We start from the raw sequence: 22,111 nt of genomic DNA on the forward strand, positions 1-22,111 counted from the left end.
TTGGTTTCTCCACAACCTCGCCCCTCCATCACACCATCTTATCTTAATATAGCCAGGTCCTATGTCCTGCTTGGGGGCTGAAAAGATAATCACAGAGGCTTTATTTTCTCCCTATGAGCCTCTCTTCCTTGAAAGCCTTCGGCTTCTTGATGGAAGGGACCATGTCTCACTCCCTTCTGAAGCCCCACAGCCTGGCAGCCTCTGGTTCACAGTAAATGCTGAATCAGTGCTTTTGAACTGAATTGCATGTGGGGAGAAAGCTGGGTGCTGGTGCAGTAATGGTGACCAATTCCAGAATAATTGGAAAGGCCTGGTCTTAGCACCTTTGTTTGTCATCAAAAGTGACTTTTAGCTGAAACCGGTTTGGCTCAGTGAATAGAGCTTATAGAGGATATCAGAGAGTAATATTAAGATAGGATGGTGTGATGGAGGGGCGGGGTGATAGTTGGGAAAGGCATCTCAGAAGTGTCATCATATAGTTGAGAGCCGAATTAGAATGAGAGTTCCATAAGAAACAGGAGGAAGATGTGATGTGTTCTAGGAGCGGAGGGAAAGCCACTGTGATGAAGCGGAGGGGGAGCAGAAGGGGGTCACACAGTTGAGTCCTGCCCTGACCCCGCACTTCTGGGCCACACCAGGCTTAACACTGTGTTTTTTCTTCTCCTGCAGACGACTTTGCAGAGGAGGAGGAGATGCAGTCCTTCGGTTACAAGAGGTTTGGTGAGTTCTGACACAGCCTTCTCCTTCTCTGTGGTTGATCTGGGGTACAGCAGGCCATTGCTGGACCCTTGACACATGAGCGTGTGTGGTTCTGAGACCCAGTGTTGGCTGGAAGTTGAGTTTCTGTGTAACAGGTGGATGATTTCTCACAACGCCGAGGGCAGTGGAGCAGGAGCTGTGCTCAGGAACGCTTATGGGGTTCCATGGGTACAAACCAGATGGTGTAAAAGGCAAAACATGGTGGGAAAGGTAAGCCAGTGACAAGACAGGAGCAAACATACATGGAATTTCTTGTATTGATTTTTAGAAAACATCTTCCCTTTTTCCTCAGGCCCCATGCATATAACTCAATGTTAGTAGATAATGAGAAGGCTTTTTTGAGAAATCCAACTAAACACATGTGCTCTGTGGTAGGCTGGATTATGGTCCCAAAAATGTCCACCCCTATTTCCTGAAACCTGAATGCTACTTATATGGCAGCTCGTGCTTTGCAATATGATCAAGTTAAAGAACTGGGGATGGGGAGATTATCATGGGCTACTGGGTGAGGTCTCAGTGCAATCCAAGTGTCCTTGTAAGCGAGAGGGAGATTTGACTACCTAGAGGAGAAGGCGTATGGTGATGAAAGCAGAGATTGGAGTGATGTCCTCTGAAGGTGGAGGACGGTGCCATCAGCCAAGGAGCGCAGACGGCCCCTGGCTGAAGTGGTGAAGTACACAGGTGGAGCTGGAAAAGGCCAGGAAATGGATTTTCTGTCCGGAGCCTCTGGAGAGAGCACAGCCCTGCCAACACCTTCATTTCAGCCAACTGAAGCTATTTCAGACCGTGGCCCCTAGAATTCTAAGAGAAAACACTCGTGTTCTTCTAAGATGCCACATTGTGGTAATTTGTTGAGGCAGCTCTGGGGGACTAATAAACGCTCCTCTGCCTCGGAATCTGCTGATGCAGAGGGCTCTTCTCTCTCTGACCAGGCTTCTCATAGTGGGCAGTTTGGCTAGGAACTGCCGGCGAACATTGCAAATTCTAAAGGTAGTTCAAGGGAACAGAGGTTTTCTGTCCAGCTTGTTTCTGTGCCTTGGCCAGAGGAAATGAAGAAGGTTAGAGGAGAAAAGGAGTGTGTGTGTGTGTGTGTGTGTGTGTGTGTGTGTGTGAGAGAGAGAGAGAGAGAGAGAGAGAGAGAGAGAGAAGGAGACATACACACAGAGAAAGACACACACACACACACACACACACACACACACACACAGAATATGAAAGAGAATAAATCTACTTCCTGTTGCTTAAAAAACATCCTTGCTGGACTTTGATAAAAGTTAACAACCCCCAGCTGCTCTGGCTCCCTCACTGCTTTAGCGTTTTTCCTTCTGGACACACACTTCTGCATTTCTTTCTGGGGAAAGCTAGGGCTTTAAAATGGGAGCACAGAGGTGCCAAGCCCATAGCTCCTCCATTCATGTGCTGGCAAAGTGGCGTGTGCTCGGTGTCCCCTGCCTTCCTCCACAGCACACAGCTTTGTGTCTACACAATTACATATTTCTGGATAGGTACTTTGTGTTCTGCTTTCTGATGGAGGGTTCACTGAAGGTAGCAGCAGGAGTGGAAATGAAACCAAGAATTATAGAGGGAAGGAAAAAAAAGAAAAAAGAAAGGCAGACATAAAGAGGAAAATCAAGCTTGTCAAAATAAGGCAAAATAAACGATGACATGCCTGTATATTTTAGAAATCAGTGGACTCCAGATCTGTGTTGGAAATCAGTAGGAACGTGAAGAACCAAGAGAAAAGTTTGCTTTAAAAAAGAGTGACCTTTAGAGAAATGTTATTTAAAATTTGATGACCATGTAACTAAGCGAGGCGGGTGAGGATCCAGTGAAAAACACACACAGAACTCCACAAAAAAAGTAGTAAGTTGCTGAAAGGATTTAATGTGTGGTGGTTAAATCATGTGTGGAAATCACACCTCGATGACTCAGAGGAGATAGGATAATAACCTAAAATACTCAACAACAAAAACAGAGAGGAGTGAAGAGGATGATACCAAGTGGTACAAGTAGGAGGAAGGGATGAAATGAAAATGGGAAACCTTGGAATGAGCCGTGAAAGAGGTGTTCTGATGTTGAGAATTCTCGGATTCAGCTTTTAGGTAAAGTGATGGATATCCAGTCTTGGGGAAGATTTAGAATTTTGGAGATGGAAGGGCCTTTGAGATTATTTAAATCAGCCTTTAATTTTACAGATAAGGAAGGTGAGGCCCAGAAAGATTAAGTTCTTCTCAAGCAGGTTAGCTGGAGCTGGGATTGGATACTCGGTCTTCTCACTCCCAGGCTAGAGTAGTTTTGGGGAAGGGTCTAGCAATAAGGTTGATGTGACCTTTCAACTTCTGTGTCCTAGAAGGGTCTCTATAGATACAGAGCTGTTAGCGTAGGCTGGACACCAATATGGCCCCACCAGGAAGGTCTTGTCACTTTTGCAGGACCTAAGACTCTCGACCTGGTTTTATAGAAGGTAAATGGGTTTTCATTTCCTAAGAAATGGCCAGAGCTGGTCGTTAAAAGCAGCAGAACCCAGGAGCTCATTCCTTCAGGTGTAGTCCACCTTAATCATTAAAGGAGGGCAACGTTGGTGTGAAGGGTGTTAGGAGAGACGGGACAGTCCAGTAGGCTTTGCTCCTACTCACTCTTGTGATTGGAAAATCACTTCAACTCTGTGGGCCTCAGGTGCTGCCCAGGGAGCAATGACACCTGCCCAGGTAGGTAAGTCGACCTCACAGTCTCCTTGGTGAGACTAAGAGAAATATCAGGTGGACAAGTGCTTTGAAGGGGCAGCACTATGAAAAGAAAGGTAGTGTGATTCCCTATCCTGAGATTCAGCGCTGTCACCACTTTGGACATTTTGGTACAGCTACTGCTGACCTTCAGAGTGGGTGTGGCAGGTCTGAAACCTCATTCCTGAAGACAGGTAAAGGTGTGATTTGCCTCCGAAAATGGTAATATCGATGGCTTTTAGTTTTGCAAAAGTAGCCTGGATAACATAATAGGTTTAATTATTGTCTCATTTTCAGTATGTCTTATTTATGCAAATACAATGATGAATTTAGGCTCCAGATGAATCAGAGGTTACTTATCCCCAGGACAAAGGGGCTGCTGTTTTAGCAAATTGTGACCTGGTGGCTTGTTTCCAAGGTTATCCATATATAGTTATATAGAAGCATTTACTACATAAAGTCAAGGCTGTTTAATAACAATATTGTGCTGTTGGTCAAGTGGCTCTGTTGGTTGGAGTATTGTCCCGTACATCAAAAGGTTGTGGGTTCAATTCCTAGTTAGAACACATACCTGGGTTGTGGGTACATTTACCGGTCAGGGCATGTACTTTATAGAAGCTAACTGATCAATGTTTCTCTCTCACATTAAAAAAGACATATGGATCAATTTATCACAAACTCCAATTTTATAACTGTATGTGATTAACATGAATACATTCAGTCCTATGATTAATATGAATACATTCATTGATATTTCTCTCTCTCTCTCTTTCTCCCTTTCTCTCTCTCTCTCTCTCTCTCTCTCTCTCTCTCTCTCTCTTTCTCTCAAATTAATAAAATGATAAAACGTGTTTCTTCAAATTCAATGCAATCTATTTATATAAAAGGCTGATATGCAAAGTGTTCCCTCAGGAGTCCAATGGAGAGACCAGGAGTTCAATTGCTCGCTCTGATGTGTGCTAACCACCAGGGGGCGGAGCGGAATGAAGGAAGACCCCAGCCAGCAGCAGGAAGGCTTCAATTAGCCCTGATTGCTGGCCAGGCCTAGGGATCCTACCTGTGTGCGAATTTCATGTAACCTGGCCTCTAGTACTATTGATACAATAAAGAGCAAAAGAGGTCATCTCCAGTGATCTAGTGCGGTGTGGTCATATATAGACAAGGACAGTCATCCCTTGACTATTCTGGGATTCATTGTTGCACTTTGGTCTTCACCAGGTCTTCTCTTTTTCTTCAGCCATTCTATGTGTCATGTGTCTGAAGAAGAGATAGAGTTAAATCTGATGGGTTTGCCATTTATTTTCTCCTCTGACCAAAGCTTTGATGAGGGAAATTCTGAAAGGTTAATGAAGTGAGCATTTTCAACATTTAATCAGGCTCTGAGGATCAGCGTTTCTTGGCCTCAGTATGCAGAGCTAATTAATTTGGGATGTAGCTATAGTTACAGTGTGGCCGAGATCATCCTCTGGAACACGAGGTGCCAGTATATTAGTTTCTATGTTCTATATATATATAGAACATGATATATACTACAATGACATCCTTCTGCTTATTTCCCAGTTACTGTAGTCTTCAAACACAGCACACACGGCTCTGGGAGGCCTTACTGTTACAGTTAGCGGGAGGGGGAAGAGGATTTGTTCCTGTGCTGAGGGATAAACACACATTTATAAGACTGGAATTTGTGATAAATTGGTCCAAATGTCTTCTGAAACCTTCTGATTAGTCCTGTGATTAACATGAATACATTCAAGTTAAAATAAAATAAAATGTGGTTTCCGTTCCAAGGAATAAGTGCATCAAAACCCCACAGGAGAAGGGGAGACGTGTGGACAGAGAGGTGCGCTCCAGACCTTGCCCTTTAACCCTCTTGGGAATGATGATAACAACCCAGGTCCACGTTTGGGTATCGCGTTTATTTTACCAAAGGCCAGGCGTCATCTCTCCCACTTGATGGCTGCTTTTCATCTTTTCAGGGGGTGGGGGTGAGGGGATGGGAGTGGGGGGACAGTGGATGCTGTGTGGATGCGGGAACCAGGGATGTGTTTTTGGATTTGAGTTCCAGCACTCATCAACTCTGACCTTGTTTAAACATTGTTGTTTAAAATGGTAAAGCCTCTGTGTGGAATCTCTGGAAGCAAGGTGGGGGAGGGTGGGTGGGAGGTAATCGACCAAGGACCTTACATGCATGTATGCATGGCCGGTGGACACAGGCAACAGGGTGGTGAGGGCCTAAGGGGTAAGGCCAGGGAGGAGAATCGGGCTGGAGAGGGTTAATAGGGGCCGGGGTAGGAGGGTGGGGGGAGAAAGGGGAGAAATATGTAATACTTTCAACAATAAATAATTATTAAAAAAAATAATGAAAATAATAAAAAAAAATACATAAAATTGTAGAGTCTATTTCCTCACTTGTAAAATGTGGGTCCATAATAGGCCTATTCCCTTCGGGTGTTGTGGAATTAAGGGTGATACTGGATCAGTACAGGGCCTGGCACGTGTGGCATCCCATAAGCATTGCCCATTATCCTGATATTAGGCTCGTCCCTCTTCAACTGTTTGATCCTGCTGCTTGAACATGGTGTCTAGGATTCAGTAGGTCCCTGGAACCTTCTATTTCCGGCAGCCTCATGGCTCTTGTTCCATCACACTCCCTGCTTTACTGCTACGAACTGAGAGAGGCAAGGAGGCCGGGGACAGTGGCTGTCTGCTCCAGCCCCATGGTGGGCAGTGCTGTTATAATGACAAGCGCCACCCTGGATGTCCTGAGCCCTCCCTCTGGAGTCGGCCTTGCCCCTTTCTGTGCCGATGGGGTGGGGACAGGCCACCTTTGTTTCATTGGTTGCTTGAGGGTCTTGGTTTTGTTTGTTATCTTGGGAAAAGAATAGGAGGTCCAGAGTTGTAATTAATGATGGAGGAGCAGGACATACCGTATTTTTCGGACCATAAGACGCACTTTTTTCCCCCCAGAAGTGGGGGGGAAAAGTCCCTGCGTCTTATGGTCCAAATATAGCCTACACATATACTTTAAAAAAAAAGTTTTTTTACTTGCCCGGCTCTGTGTGGTCTCTGTGTGCTTGCCCGGCTCTAAAATGGTTCTAAATGCTGCTGTTTACTTTACAGGGTTGATTACATGTGTTTATGACTGTGATGTTGGGTTTTAATGCACATAAAATATTTTAGGACACTATTTGTTTCAGAATCTTTTTTTCTTCATTTCCCTTCTCTAAAAACTGGTGCGTCTTATGGTCCGGAGCATCTTATGGTCCGAAAAATACGGTACTTGGTTCCGTCTGTGACAATCATGGGCAGATGTGAGCAGCTGGAGACATTTGTTGTTTGTTTTTGACACAGTTGCTTCCTTGGGGCTCAGCTATAGGGAGTATTTATAGTTATGAGAGAAAAATAATCTGAAAAACTGCAAACTGTGAAATAGCAACAAGTAAAAGGAAGTATTCTGTATGGAGTAGAATTCATCTTTTGTAAAAACGAAGTGGAAAAATTGTAAGGGTCCTACTGAAAAATTATTTAGGGGCTATAGCCCAAAAAGGGTCTCCAATGCCTTTTTCTAAGTGTATCCTTAAATAGTTTTGTTTATTCACAACTTCACAGGCCTCCCTGTACCAATAGTGTCAAACAAACTGGGCTTTTTCTTTTCCCTTTCTTCCCTTGGATAATAGTTTCAGATCAATAAGAATATATTTTTTAATAGTTTAACCTGCATAGTGCTGGGCATCCGGAAGCAGCCTGAGATATCTGTACTGAGTAGAGCCCAGCCCTGTTCCAGAACCCCTCCTCCTCCACCCCCTGCAACACACACACACACACACACACACACACACACACACACACACACCTTATCTTTTATCCCCTCCTTCCAAACCCATTCTCCAAACCAGTGACAAAGATGAAATCATTGCGCTGTTTCTTGCCTAAAGGTTTAGAGGAACTGAATGTCTGTCTCAGTGTCCCAGTGTAGAGGACTATCTGGGCTTCTGAGAAGTAGCAGCAGCATAGATATGCTTAGCCCAGTAGCCAGAAAGAAGGGTCCTTTGTTTGGCACATGGTGAGTTTCTGCTTTCAGAGCAGAGAGGATTGAAGAGTTTACGGAGAGGATGCTGAACTGTCTTTGGGAAGCTGCTCAAGATAAACACTTGGATGCCTCCGCTTGTGGTTGTTTGGGCTTGGGGACCAGGCTGCCTGTCTCTCCCCTCCTGGGGCCCGTCCCAGAAGGCCGGCTTCATCTCTGGGTTTGGAGAAGGCGCCGCTTTGAAGTTATCCACCTCCAACTACAAAGGAGAGCGGCAGGCATTCCTCAAGCCACAGCCCTTCAAGACTGACACCAGTGGAGTTCACCCCTTTCTCCGATAAGAATGCCAGGAATTCCCACCATTTCCTGTGGGGAAGGACTAAATGAGCCCAGCGTGAGGCTGTCCTTTCAGCAGCACCTCTCCCAAACATCTCTAGATGGAAAGGGTACAACACCAGGCCAAGGACTGACCCTGGGCAGATAAGTTAGAGGCAGGGAATGAGGGTCTGATTTGGTGCCTCAGTGGGATTTCTTTGAAATGTTCAAAGCCATTGGCATCTTTTAGTGGTGGTGGTGGTGGTGGTGGAAGCAGGGGGGGCGGGGGAGTTGTTTACATGGCTTTGCAAATCCTAATGGAATTGGTATTTCTGATTGGGTAAGAATTTCATGCCAAATGGCATGCAGAGAAGTAGATGCAAAAGCGATCCTCAGGCAGAGTCACTTTGCAGGGGATTTGCAGAAAAACAAGTAGGCAGGGCTCCTGAGACCCAAGAAGGGGAGTTCTCCGGCCACCACCCTCTTTTAAATAATTGGAGGGTGTTTCCAGGTTTTTAACATTATAAATGGTAAAGTGACTGTCGCAATCTCTCTTGACAACAGTGTTTCACTTTTTCCCCATCAAGAACTTCTCATTGTTAGGTCATATGCTCCCTGCCTAGTCTTTCTTGCTCATCAGTAAAAATTTGTTCAACACCACATTCCCATGTGACTATGTTTTTGTTTGTGTATGTGTGTTTGTTTTTCCCCAGTTTCATGTGGAAGAAACCATTAAGCATCCTTTCTGTGCTAGGCAGTTTCCCACTGATTAGTTCCCTTCATTCTCGAAGAAGTCCTTTGAGTTGGAAATTACCTGTTATTTGCAAATGAGAGGACTGAAGCTGACCAGGCTGAGTGGCATGTTCAACTTTGATTCAACTTCACCTGAGTCCCCATGGTTCTTTCCACTCAGCCCATGACTGAGAAGCACACAGACATGTTCTTCCTCAGAGCATCCCAAAGTTTTGATGGGACAAAAAATCAATAATTATAGATGTATGTGGATTAACTCAACAGTTGCTTATACATGGTCTTATATTTCATTATTTCCAAATATGTGTAAATTGAACACTTGAGCCCTGAATTTTCAACCATCTACAATAATAAAAGAGAAAGATGCAAATTGACCATACCTTCACAACACCCACCAGCCAATCAGGAGTGAGTATGCAAATTAACCCAACAAAAGATGGTGGGTCAATTTGCATACATAGGCGCCAAGCCCCTGGGGCGGGATACAGGCATTCCATACTGCCCCAGCCACTTGGGCCTCTGGGCAGCATGGGAAGGCAGGAAGGCAGCTCTGGCTGGGAGCAAATGCATTGCCAGCAGCCAGGGGAAGGAAGACCCATTCTTGCATGATTCTTTGTGCATTGGGCCTCTAGTTTTAAATATAATCCTCAGCCCCCGTCCTACCCCTGCCTTCCCTGGTTTTCATTCACATACGCATCCTGGTAAGAGTTTGGGGAGGGAGAAGGAGGGCAGCCTTTTGGGTTTCCTACAAATCGGTTAAAGCTGTGTGTTTTGTTTTTATTTTTGGAAAAATTAAAGAAAAATATTTCCTCGGCCATTTTCTTGTTACGGCAGCATGAAGACATTAGGTTGTTTCCAGTGTTTGGTTGTGGGGTAGGGTGGGAAAGAGTTATTCCTCTGCTAGCAACCCCAAGCAAATTAAAACAAATGAACTTGGAAACTTTGCTTGAAAGATCTGAGTTGTTCCTTTGGAGGCTTCCTGGGAATGGGAAAGATGTCCTAGTCAAGGGTTTTGAGGGAAGACCAGGGTCCTCAACACAATTGTGAACTAGAGTCTCTTTTTCTCTCTCACATTGCTTGTTGGTGCCATTGATGTTCAGAATGGTGGGTGGTTAGGAAGCAAGGCTTTAGAATTGAATAGTCTCAGTTCACATGCTGGCTTAGCTCTTTATTAGCAAGATGCCCAGTGTCTATAAGCCTCGCTTTGCTCATCTGTGAAATGGGACTGGAAATAATACCTTCTTTACAGGACATGTGGATTATAAAACCTATAAAGTTATATATATGAGGGGTCAGGTAATATAATGGGTCTGCACTCAACCATGGCTGTCATTAACTGCTGACTATTCTCTCTTTTCTCTCCCTTCCTCAAGCCTCATATCTCTGGTTTGGTGTTGCCTCAGTGCTTTCTTTGTGCTCTCTGATCCTTCTTACCTTCTATCCTTACTGCCCTCACTCCTGTATTCTCTGTTCTGCATCCAGGCCATAATTTGCTTAAGGAATATCTAAAGAGTCTATTTTCTTTCCTTCCCTTCTTTCTTCTCTCCCTTCTTCCTTTATTTTTTAAAAAAATATATTTTTATTTATTTCAGAGAGGAAGAAAAAGGGAGAGAGAGAGAGAGAGAAACATGAATGATGAAAGAGAATCATTGATCTGCGGCCTCCTGCACGCCCCCTACAGGGGATCAAGCCCACAACCTGGGCATGTGCCATTGACCAGAATCAAACCCGGGACCCTTCAGTCCACAGGTTAACACTCTATCCACTGAGCCAAACAGTTCAGGGCCTTCCTCCCTTTCTTTAGTTTAAAGTAGGGGTGTTGAACTCAATCAGAGAAGGGGCCAAAATCTAAAATCCAGCCTAAATCGCGGGCCGAATGGTTTACTGAACAGTCATAAACTGTCATTGTGATGGAAACGCTGAGGAGTGCAGTGATGACAGTGCGGTGCGGGCCACATTGCAAGGCCTGGCGGGACGGATTTGGCCCGCGGGCCTTGTGTTTGACACATGTGGTTTAAAGGTTTGATGACCACCAGCAAAGAGTACACATTAAGGAAGGGAACACATACTGGGGGCTAAGAGCAGCTTTCATGGAGAAGTGGTGTAGCTTCCTCTTGGCTAAGAGAATGTACGCTGAAGCTGGGCTGCCTGGATTCAGTTTCCAGCTTTGCCACTTACTGGTGAGATCGCCTTAGACTTTCAGTGCCTCAATGTCCTTGCCTAAAGGATGAGGGTAATTACATACCTGTATGGATATTGTGAAGACTGGATGAGTTCATACTTAGAGCAGTTCCTTGCATAAAAAAGAACCAAATGAATGTATGTATTATAAAAAGTGGCATAAGTGGTCACAAGGCGGTTACAGCAGTGCCAGGGGCGTGAAAGACAGTCTTTGTTTCGGTGTCTTTTTTTGGGAGCAAGAAAATCTTCCCAGAAGACCTTCAATAGGCTTTCCCTCACATGTCATTGGCCAACATTGAACCACTGTCTTTCCTTAAATCATTATGGACAAAGGGAATGGGCTGGCTCTGGTAGGCTTGGGGGAAGTGTTTAGGGTAGAATATATGATGAGGAATTAAGCACTCTGACCACTATTATTATGTAAAATTTAATACCCGTAATATATCCTGTCTATAATAATAAAAGTGTAATATGCTAATTAGACTGGACATCCTTCCTGATGAAACCCGGTTGCCAGGTCCTGAGTCCTGGGTGCTGGAGGGAAGCCGGTGCTGGCAGCTGGGGGAAGGAAGGCCTACTCTTGCACGAATTTTGTGCATCGGGCTTCTAGTAATATAATAAGTACATATTATACATAGTATTATAAAATACATATTTATAATTTAATGTTAAATTGGACAATGATTATTAATTATTAAATAATATAATTTTATAATCAAATCTATTATAGTATTTATAATTTGTTCCACTTATAAAATTTCATGTTTTATGTAACACATAAAAAAATTCAGTTTATTCATACAATAATTACAAGTTTACATTTAAATGATTTGTAATTTTGTTGCAAGTGGGCTACAAGCCTGGCAGCCAGCGTGGCTCCACTGAGTGTCAGTCCAGGAACCAAGAGGTCGCAGGTTTAATTCCTAATCAGAGCACATGCCGCAGTTGCAGCTCGATACCCAGTAGAGCACGTTCAGGAGGCAGCCAATCAATGACTCTCTCTCATCATTGATGTCTCTCTCTCTCTCTCTCTCTTTCTCTCTCTCTCTCTCTCTCTTTCTCTCTCTCTCTCTCTCTCTCTCTCTCTCTCTCTCTCTCTCTCTCTCTCTCTCTCTCTTCCTCCCTCCCTCCCTTTCCCTTCCTCTCTGAAATCAATTAAAAACAAAAACAAAAAACAAACACAAATGGCACTACAATGTGTTGAAGTCTCCAGAATCTAGAGTGCTTAGTTTTTTACAACAAGAGAAAACTTCAAAAACAGTGAAGGGAATGAATAGATGAATGAAAAAAGTTATTTTGCTTTCTTGGAACTTAGTATTCTCAATAGTGGTAAGCAGATTTTGAAGGAACAACTTTTTACAGAAGAGGAACTTAGAAAAAAATGGAGAAAGTCCCAAATCCTAGTGAATACAATTCTTGCTACAGGAAATAGGGTATTTTGAAATTGGTTCTGAGTCATAGCTATGAACACTTTCTGCCTCTCTGGATATTTCATTTTTATACATTTTTGAAAACTGACATTTGGCCCTGATTGAAACAAGCTTCTCTTTTTAGACACGAGAGTAATATTGGGTGTGTGTGCATGTTTCCATACAGATCAATTTCTTTCAAACTCTGAAAAATATGGAGGCCTTTAGACTTGTCAGGAAAATAAGGGAGAATGGAACTAGAAGTCTGCAAAAGTTCTGTCAGAAATCCCGGCTGCATTCTTACTCTAAATGCCTAGAGATGCCCTCTATTCTCTAATATTGGAAATAACCTTCCCAACACACCATTTTTGTTCTGTGAAGCAGGAAAATGCATAAAATCATTGCTGACATTTTAGAGTTTGAGTCTTCAATATAAGCTCAAGCATTCAAAGTATAAATGAGAATCATATTCTTCCCCTTTGAGTTTTCTTTTATTTTGTATGTGTAAGAGAAAGTCCTAATTGCTCTAGCTGGTTTGGCTCAGTGGATAGAGCATTGACCTGCAGACTGAAGGGGCCTAGGTTCAATTCTGGTCAAGAGCACATACCTCGATTATAGGCTTGATCCCTGGCCCTGGTCAGGTTGCATTTCTCTGTCTTTCCCTCTCCCTTCCACTATCTCTAAAAAATATATCAATGAAAAAAATATCCTTGGGTGAGGATTAACTAACAAAAGGAAAGGAAATCCTCATCATATCTCATATTTAGTACTCTACTGGGGCAATTTGACAAGGAATATCAAGATGTCATGATTGTTCTACCTCACATGTTAGATAGAAGTCTTACTGTTGAATTGCTTTTGGAAATAATTGAGAGAAAGCAGGAATACTTACCATTCTTGTGAGCATTCATTGACTACCTTACATGTGCCATGAACTAGAGTACAAAGATAAATAAAAGAAGATCCTTGCTCTTGACTATTTTATTTACTACCCTTTTTATTTTATAATTCATTTTTTTTAATTTCCTGGAAACAAAAGGTATAAAAATTCTTATGAAAACAAAATTTTCTCCTAAAAATGCCCTTACAAAGAAGAGCCAAGTTCATCAGCCTGGAAAAGTTTTCCCCAAAAACATCATAAGTTTATATAGAATAGAGGGGCTGCCATTTTGGGAATGGGAGTGTACAAAATAGGGTGTTAGAGACACATGTAAATTCTGCAGATGGGAGTGAAAAAAGAAAGTAAAACAGATGGGCAGCAGAGGGGAAGTCCATTGGCCCAGGGAAAAGGCGAATGAAGTATTAATGGGAATTTGGGGAAGAGATTCAAATAAGAAATACCAGCCTTAAACAGTGCCTTTTTCTTGGGAAATGTATACACTTTGTGAGATTTGCTAAAGCAAGCAAGACTCCTGGGAAAATGTCATTCTTAGTCAATGCAACGTGAAAATGATGTGACATTTATTAACCATCCATAATGTGCTGGGCATCATGCACAGTAAAGAAGGGAGGTGTGGCCTTTTGCCTTTGGGAATTTCAGATTTAATGAAAAGCAGACAAAGTTTTCCAACAGTGGTGCATTTGCGTAAAAGAAAAATATCAACCAACCCTACAAATTGCTTCCCCTCCCACCCGCAGAATTTCAAAAGGCACAACAGAGGGCACCATATGCCAGATGGAGTGTTAGCCACCTCTTTGACTCCACGGGTGTTAAATTCAGTAGTGGCAAAGCTTCAGTGGTTTTGGGTAAGATTGGGACTCTCATTTGCACCTTCCCTTCCTGGTCTGTGCAAATGAAGGCAGTATAGATGCAGCCCTTTTCCTTTGCCCCACAGAAAAGGTTCAGGACGAGATGTGAGGATCTGCTTGATATAAGCCCATGAAATAAGCTTGGAAGGTAATTTCCTTCTCTGAATGTTGCTCACGCCATCAACCACAGCTGCTATTAAACTGCGGCCACGTGAATCTGCAGCTAGGTACTTTCATTTCAAGCACAATTCAGAAAGTGATTTGGTTCAGAAGCCTTCACTCTTTGTTCCACTTTTGATAGACCAACATGCACCTCCTGTAAACAAGAAAGCCTGTGAATGAGGATCTCAGAGGACCTGAGTGACCTGAAACAGGAGCACTGCACCACTAACCTTTCATTCATTGTGGAAGGTGGGATAGCAAGACCATCTCCATTAGAGGGGCACTAGGAGGATAAATTAATGTAAGAGAAGTGCTCAGCACAATGCCTGGTACTTACAGGTATTCCATAAATGCTAATTATTAATCAAGAGAAAAGGATGAAGAAAGAGAACTAATTTTTCTTAAAATCCAATTCAGTACTTAATTTGAGCTTTTCCCCTCCTTGTCCATATAGACACACACACACACACTGTATACTGTATACAGTGTGTATACTGTATATGGGCGCATGCAACACTTCTAATGTGTATTTGAAGACATCTGAATTGGGAGCGTGAAGATCAGAAGTATAGTCTTTCTTTGATATATATTAACTAACTAATATATACCAATAGCAGTGTTAATTTTGCAGAATGACAAACTCTGTCGGTCTCATAAGAGCCCTTTTGAAAAATAAAGGGGTTGGAGTAGATGATTTCAAGGACTTCTCTAGGCCATGCATTGTTAAGGGTTTGCATCTACAATGTGATCCAAGGCTCTATTCTGCTACTACTTTCAGATATATATATACATATGTGTATATATATAGTTTTTACTCTTTCTCTTACTTTAACAATTCAGAATAAATATAATAAAGATTTTAGTACCCCCATTCCAGATATATTTCCCATGTATCTGATAAAAAATTTAGTTGGCAAAAATTGGCAGATGGAAAATTCTCTTCTCATTAATTTTGTTTGAGATATTAGTGATCTCATGACTGGTGGTTTTCTTTTGGTTACATTTTCCTTCTTTCATGTAACTTTAAAGGTAATGAAGCATTTTCTAGGCTTACTTGTTTTGAACTCACTTTATTCTAGATTTCTACACTCAAATATGGAAGATTCTGTTCCCTCCAAGCTTTATAAAATCGGTGGGTAATTATTCAAATACATGTGTCTGCATATTTAATAAAAAGCATAATGTTTCCATTAATAATCTCAAAAAAAATTTGGCAGTTTCTCTCAATTCGGTGATCTGTTTATATTTATCAGATTATGAAAATTTTCTTTGTGCTTCTCTTGTTAATGTAGGACATATTGAATGAAAATAAATCCACTAGCTATCAACAAAGGAAAAAAAATCACGTTAGCTTTGCCCCTTATTGAGAAGAAGACTTATTGGGAGCTGTGATTTTTCTCATCTTGGGTTAGTTACCAAGTATTAGATTCTACATAAAATAAATAAAATAAATAAAATAAAATGGTGCCCAGTGGTCTGTATTTTGGGCTTTTTCCTTCCTCCAGGATTGTGGTTATGTAAAGTGGAAATAGTTTTTAAAAGCTTATGAGCTAGTCCTACTCCCACCTGGAGTAGGTCAGCTCCTTCCCTCTCTGCCTTTTTGTAAATAGTTAGCCTCACTTTGAAATTGTGAATGAGTCAGCAGTAGAATGAAGGGAAGAGGAAAGGAAGGACAGACCAAAGAGTGGTTGTTCTTTTCTCCATATGTGTAATTGCAAACACCCAGAAAAGGTGGATTGTCGTAAATTGAAAGTCTTTTTTTCCTTGCTGAGCACTTCGGGTGGATGTTGAAGGGAGCTGAAAATTTTGGGAGTTCCTGGGGTGCAAAAGGAAGGAAGCGGAAAGAAAAGAAACAGGGGAGGGAAAGAGAGAGAAGACTAGACATCGAAGAAAGTTCAGCAGGTTGGGGGGTTGGGGATATGAGGCAACCTTCCTGGGATTATAGGAATAAGGGCAGGAGCAAACCCTTGCATCTTTATAATTAATTACTTTTTAAAACTGTATTTATCCTGCCGTGCTGTGAGTTCAGTGCAGACAGAGATCGTGTCTCTTCTGTTCACCATCGTACCTGGGACAGTTCCGAAGCTCAGCCTTTAGGAAAGGAAGAGGAGATGTTCTGTGTGCTGCTAACGCACGTTCTCCTCCTCCTCTCAATCTTACCGGAGCTCATGCGCCGAAAGGCTCCCCCCAAGAGTGCCTGTGAGTGGCCGAGGAACATTTTCTGAATCTGAGTTCAGGGGAGGCAGAGGCCCAGGCTCCAAATCAAACAGTTAATCAAAGCAGAGACTGAATCCAGAAAAATAAAAAAGGCAGGGGTAGTTCTAGGACAAGACACTAGAGCAGTGGTTCTCAACCTTTCTAATGCCGCAACCCTTTAATACAGCTCCTCATGTTGTGGTGACCCCCAAACATAAAATTATTTTCGTTGCTCCTTCAAACTGTAGTAATTTTGCTACTGTTATGAATCATAATGTAAAAATCTGTGTTTTCCAATGGTCTTAGGTGACCCTGCTAGCGGTTCTCAACCTGTGGGAACCGCTGCTGTAGAACCTGAGACCATCGGAGTTCTTATCATTTGTGTGAGTCTCGGGCCTTCGAGAAGGGCTCACTGAATAAAGCACAGCACCTGTTGTGAAGCTCTATCCTGCCCCTCTGCTAGTCCCTGGGCTTGAACTTGGTACCAGTATTTATGGTTCTCGCAGATCTGACATGGGAAGAAAGACATCAGTATGTTCATACTATAGTTGGAAAGATGCTTAAAAGGAAATAGAGGATATATAGAGGACCAGATTCTGAAGTCATTAATTCTGCCCAGAGGGGAGGAACCTGTGATCAGAGAAATCAATAGAGAAGGATGATTGTTTAAGGGAGGGTCATGAAAACGAGGAGTCCCCAGGCCGTCAGTAGGAGAGAGTCTCCAGGCAGGAAAGAAACAGAAGGAAGATAGAACCTTGGGATTGAGGAACATGAAGTGCCTGTCTTCGTGGGGATATGGACTGGGGTCTGTACCTGGGAGGGAAACGCATACATACCTCCAAACAGAGGCGACACCCAGCTCTGGGATCCAGTATCCAGTGATCGTCATTCACGGCTATGCCTATTAGCACCTGATGTGTGCTGGGGGCTGTGGAGGATTCAAATGATAAATCTGGTCCTTATGGTCAGGATGTTACAGCCAGACAGACGTAACTCACATGAGACAATAGCAAGCCATCCAAGTCAGTAGAGATCTGTGGTGAAGACAAGAAGGAATCAGGAGAGAAAAGGGAAACCATCGCAGTGGTCTGGGGCTCTGGGTGAGGAGAGGTAGACATAAGCTCAGAGTGGGTGTGGGATGGGAGAAAAGGCCCCCGGGAGTGGGGGGGGGGGGGCAGAAAGCCTTCCCTCCTGGAGCTGGGGGTGTTTGATAAGAAGTGTATGTTTGTGTGTGTGTGTGTGTGTGTGTGTGTGTGTGTGTGTGGGCGGGGGGAGAGGGGGTGAGGCAAGGTTAGGGAGCTGAAAGCGAGGCAAGAGAATTTAGACTTGATTTGCGTAAAATAGCGGGACTTGGAAAGTGTTTAACAGAGCGGTCTGCGTGGCAGCAGCAGTGCTGAGAGCGCCTGACGTGGAGGGACAAAATAGTGCTGCGGAGAGAGCAGGCGGTGGGGAGCAGGAGGAGAGAGCGTAGCTGTCACCAGTGAGTAAGCTGATAATGGACTTGTGACAACGGGAACGAAGTGAGAGATACTCTGATCTGTGACTCCAAGATGTCTCCGACTCCGACTGGGATCACTGATAGCATCTGCCACCGAGATTGAAAGGTCAGCCAGGCACGGAGCAGAGCCCCCGCGGGGGCCCTGACGGCGCTCAGCCCCGCCCAGAGGAATCCACCACGCATGCCGCATGCCCCCGGCTGTAACTGCACTGAGACCATTAGGCAGCTAATTGTTCTTCTGTGTGTGCGGTTCATTACGTTCTTAATTCTAAGAGACCTTTTGGTGGTTGGTTATTGCCAAATGTCTTCCATACCAGCCCGTAGATAGTCAGGCACCACAAAAAAATAGCACTTTCTACCAATCAGCTGTCACTTCACGGGTGTGACAAGTGTGATGTTGGAAACATTTTTTATTTGGGGGGGCTGGGGGGAGGGGGAGAGACAATAAAACAACAACACACCAAGCCTAAAACCAAACATTGTAAAACAAAACAAACAAACAAAAACACACACAAAAAAAACACAAAACAGTATGAAACAAATCAATGAGGGTGATACTCTGCCAGGAATACGCTGCTTCCTGGGAGAGCTGATGCTGGAAGCGGGGGCGCTGAGGGTGGAAGCTCCTTTGGTGAACTGAGGAGGAGGAAGTGGTGAGCAGGGCAGTAGGGTTGCAGGAGCAAGCGAGGCCTCTCCACCTGAGCCTGTGCTGCTGCCTCAGAACCTGCGGCCCTCTCCCCGGATGGCCCTCGCCCGCCCGCCCGCCCTCCTGAGGGCACCGCTCTGGGCTCTGGAAGGAGCTGGCTCCTCCGCTGCTGCTGAGCAGGGCTACAGGCCCAGACGTTGCTCTTCCCTTCAGAAGCCCTGGTTGGTGAGAAATTAGCCTGGGGCTTCTCTGCTGTGCCTTTTATTCCCCATAGAAAAAACCCCACAGGCTTCACCATTTCAATCACTGTTTATATTGGATGAAAGCGTGTATCCATGGATATGTGGTCACGTCTCCGTCTTCTATGTGTGTGGCACGCAGGGGTCTCAGATGTCAGGCAGCGTCTGTTGTGTTTTTTGTTTTTTATAACAGCTTTATTGAGGTATAATTCACACATCATACATCCCACCGATTTAAAATAGACAACTTGATGAGTTTTTCGTGTGTTCAGAGTTGTGCATCACCCATCACCACCTTCACTACTCCAGAGAGAGACCTTGTACCCGTGAGCGGTCACTCTCTCTTTCCCGCCAACCACCGCCTACCGCTCCCCCTCTCTCCGGGCAGTCACTAAGTCACAACTTAGGTCTCTATGGCTCCCCCTGTCCTGGACATGGCATATAAATGGAATCATAGAATATTCCTTTGTGTTGTACATAGCATGATGTCCTCAGGGTTCAACCATGTTGGTGCATGTGTCAATACTTTACTTCATTTTAGTGCCAAATAATGTTATATTGTGTGGCTATACCATGTGTTGTTTATCCACTCGCCAATTGATCGGTGTTCGGGTTGTCTCTATCGTTATTATGCATAATGCTGTGAACGTTTAGGTACCAACCGGTTCTTGTGTGGTTGTATATTTTCACTTCTCTTGGGCATCTATACAGAAGTGGAATTGCTGAGTCATATGGCAATTCTATATTTAAGCTTTTGTGGTATTGCCGGACCTCTCCTCCATTGTTGAGTATCTCCATTTTTTTTATTCTAAAAGGGGGAAAAAATCAACTTGAATTTTTTTGCTGTTATACAAGGGTGATGTGCATTAACTAAAAGGAATAGAATGAAATAACTTTAGAGTGTTTTAGAAGTGGTATCATTTCTTTACACCTCAATATCTATCCTTTCACTACACTGCATCTGGTACCAGGTGGAAAAGAAGTCCTGGTTAACATTTCTATTCCCTCCTTCCCCCTAAGTTACCACTTAAGCCAGTGAGTGTGTAGAGAGTGCAACGCTGTATCTGAACTTTGTGTGGCAGCTTCCACCTGCCCGTGGCTTCTGAGCCCTTGACAAGGTGGTTGGTTCAAACTGAGATGCACTGCAAGTCTAAACTCTACCCAGAGCTGGAAGACATAATATGAAAGAAAGAATATAAAATACCTCGTAATACTTTTTATCTTGATTACATGTCAGAGATGACAGTATTGGGGGCCTATTGGGTTAAATAAAATATATTATTAAAAATAACTTCACTGGTTTGCTTACTTTTTTTAAATGTGTGGAAGCTAGAAAATTTTAAATTACGTATGTGGCTTATTATTATTATGCTTCTGTCAGACAGTGCTGTTAGGCTTGTTTTTTGAACTACTGGGAAAGAAAAAATTTAAATATCCTTTGGGTAAACTCAGATGATTATTAGCAAATCTTTTTATAACTGAAGAAAGAAAGACACCTTGTTGAGAACAGGGAGTCAAATGAGTGCCAGTCAGCTTTCAGCAGTAGGGCCCTGACTGACCAACCAATCACCCTTCCTTCAAAGTTCACTCATCACCCACCCAACACAAGAAGACAGAGCCTTCACAGAAACACAACTGCAAAGACGTTAAAGCAAAGGAGAGTGGTAACTGGGTACAGCGCCTTCACTGCCCCTCCTCGCAGTGGGCTGGCCTGAGACAATGTCCCTCTCGGCTGTGTAACTCAGGACTACAGATGAGAGAAGAAAAGATGAGGCAACATTTGGGAGATGTTGCGGGGTGGGGGGGGGGGGGGTTAGGGGGGGTTGGTCACCAGGCTGTCCTTCAGCAAACATGTGAATACCATTAAATCATAAATAGAGAGAGGTGGCCCACGGCATCTCACCTGCCCATTTATAACAGCGTTCAGATGACCAGGGAAGCTAGGTTGAAGGCACAACGTACTTGGCATAACCCTCTTTTGTAAAACACACATTTCTGTACTGGTGTTTTTCATCTCAAATATCTGGAAATAAGGTTACCACTAGTGGTTTCATGATTCAAAACAGAACAGACCTGTATTTTGGCAGCATCCCCAGGTAACATAATTTAGCTTGACTCCGGACCTTACGAAAGATAAATTCCTGAATTCCACTCCAATGGGAAGGAAACTTCTTTCCCTTTGGCTGCGGCTTTCACTGATGCATAAAATGAAGCTTGGGGCAGCAGTGGAAGGGCGACTCAAGAGGTGAACCAAAGTCCATAAAACCTCAGGGCATGTAGTGAATAAAGAATCCTGATCTCCCCTTCAGCCCATCCCAAGTGACCATGGAAGAAGAAGAAGAAGAAAAATTGGTAGGAGACAGCCAGGATTTTATTCTCGGACAACAGCAGAGGGACTTCACATGTGTTTAAGTGACATCCCTTGTCAAAAACATTTTTACTATTTTATGAAGACTGCTTACTTGAGCTCACTGCCAACCCAAAATAGCTGAGTATTTCCTTCTTTCTCTTGAGGAGTCCTTAAGTGAAAGATTTGGCAGGCTAATCAATCATCACTCATCACTTACCCATTGTGAAGGGGAACCTCAGGGCAGTCCTTCTGGGAAGTACCGAGAGGTCATTACGGTTTACTGAGCAGCAGGATAATTAAGAGAGAAACAGTCCAACAAACTAATTCGTGTGTTGAGCACATGTTTTATTGGATTTCCAGTTTAGTTTCGGGGCCAACCTTATAAGCAACGATTCTTTCCTGAGAAGGTCTTCCACATCCTTTTCTCCTTCTATACCCTGCTACCTCATGGCTGAGAAACACGGGAGAGTTAGGGCATTGTAACCTGGTCCCAGCTGTACTTCCTCCAGGAAGCTTCCAGAAGGTGGAGAAAGGAGTAATAAAAAAAAAAAAAAAAATTCGTCCCAGCCCATAGATGATATTTGCTGCCCTGGGTGTGCAGAGAAAGCTGGCCTGGGCTTTCTTAGCCTGGATTTGATCTCAGCAGAGTTTTAAGGTAGCTATATCTACCTTATGTCCCTCATGTTTCCACTCAGGTTTTATATACTGCGCCCCATCGGTCTCTTCTGGGTATCCAGCCCCTTAACCACTTTGAGCTTTTCCAGTGAGAAAAGCTGTTTGCTTTGTGATTTCACCTATAAATTCATTCAGCACTGTGCATTTTCCCTCTTCCCAGGGACTATTCATCCAAAAGTAGAACTTTGAGAGAAGGTGCTGCTTAATCCCAGAGAGGAACACAGAACACATCGCCAGTGACTTGCTAGACTTAGTGCAGACTGACAGACAGAGTCAGTTTGTGGACATCCTTCCACTCTCAAGGATAATACCCTTCCTGGGGCCCTCCACCAGTTGTTTAGAGAGCAAGTAAGAACTCTCTGAGTACCCACTGTGTGAGGTGAGAACTCCGTAAGGTGCAGTGGTGGAGCAGAGAGGAAATGGAGAGAA

At 43.6% G+C, this 22,111-nt stretch overlaps 1 protein-coding gene across 2 annotated transcripts in view; it reads left to right on the plus strand.

Moving 5' to 3' along the window:
- Window positions 1-22,111, plus strand: part of COLEC12 (collectin subfamily member 12) — a 162,791-nt gene that overhangs the window by 16,273 nt on the left and 124,407 nt on the right. For both annotated transcript variants that reach the window (XM_036418476.2, XM_045574142.1), the window contains exon 2: window positions 670-720. In XM_036418476.2, coding sequence (XP_036274369.1) covers window positions 670-720 — 51 coding nt within the window. The remainder of the gene's footprint in view (window positions 1-669; window positions 721-22,111) is intronic.

The sequence above is a fragment of the Pipistrellus kuhlii genome, unplaced genomic scaffold (genome assembly GCF_014108245.1).
Source record: "Pipistrellus kuhlii isolate mPipKuh1 unplaced genomic scaffold, mPipKuh1.p scaffold_m20_p_6, whole genome shotgun sequence".
Lineage (NCBI taxonomy): Eukaryota > Metazoa > Chordata > Mammalia > Chiroptera > Vespertilionidae > Pipistrellus > Pipistrellus kuhlii.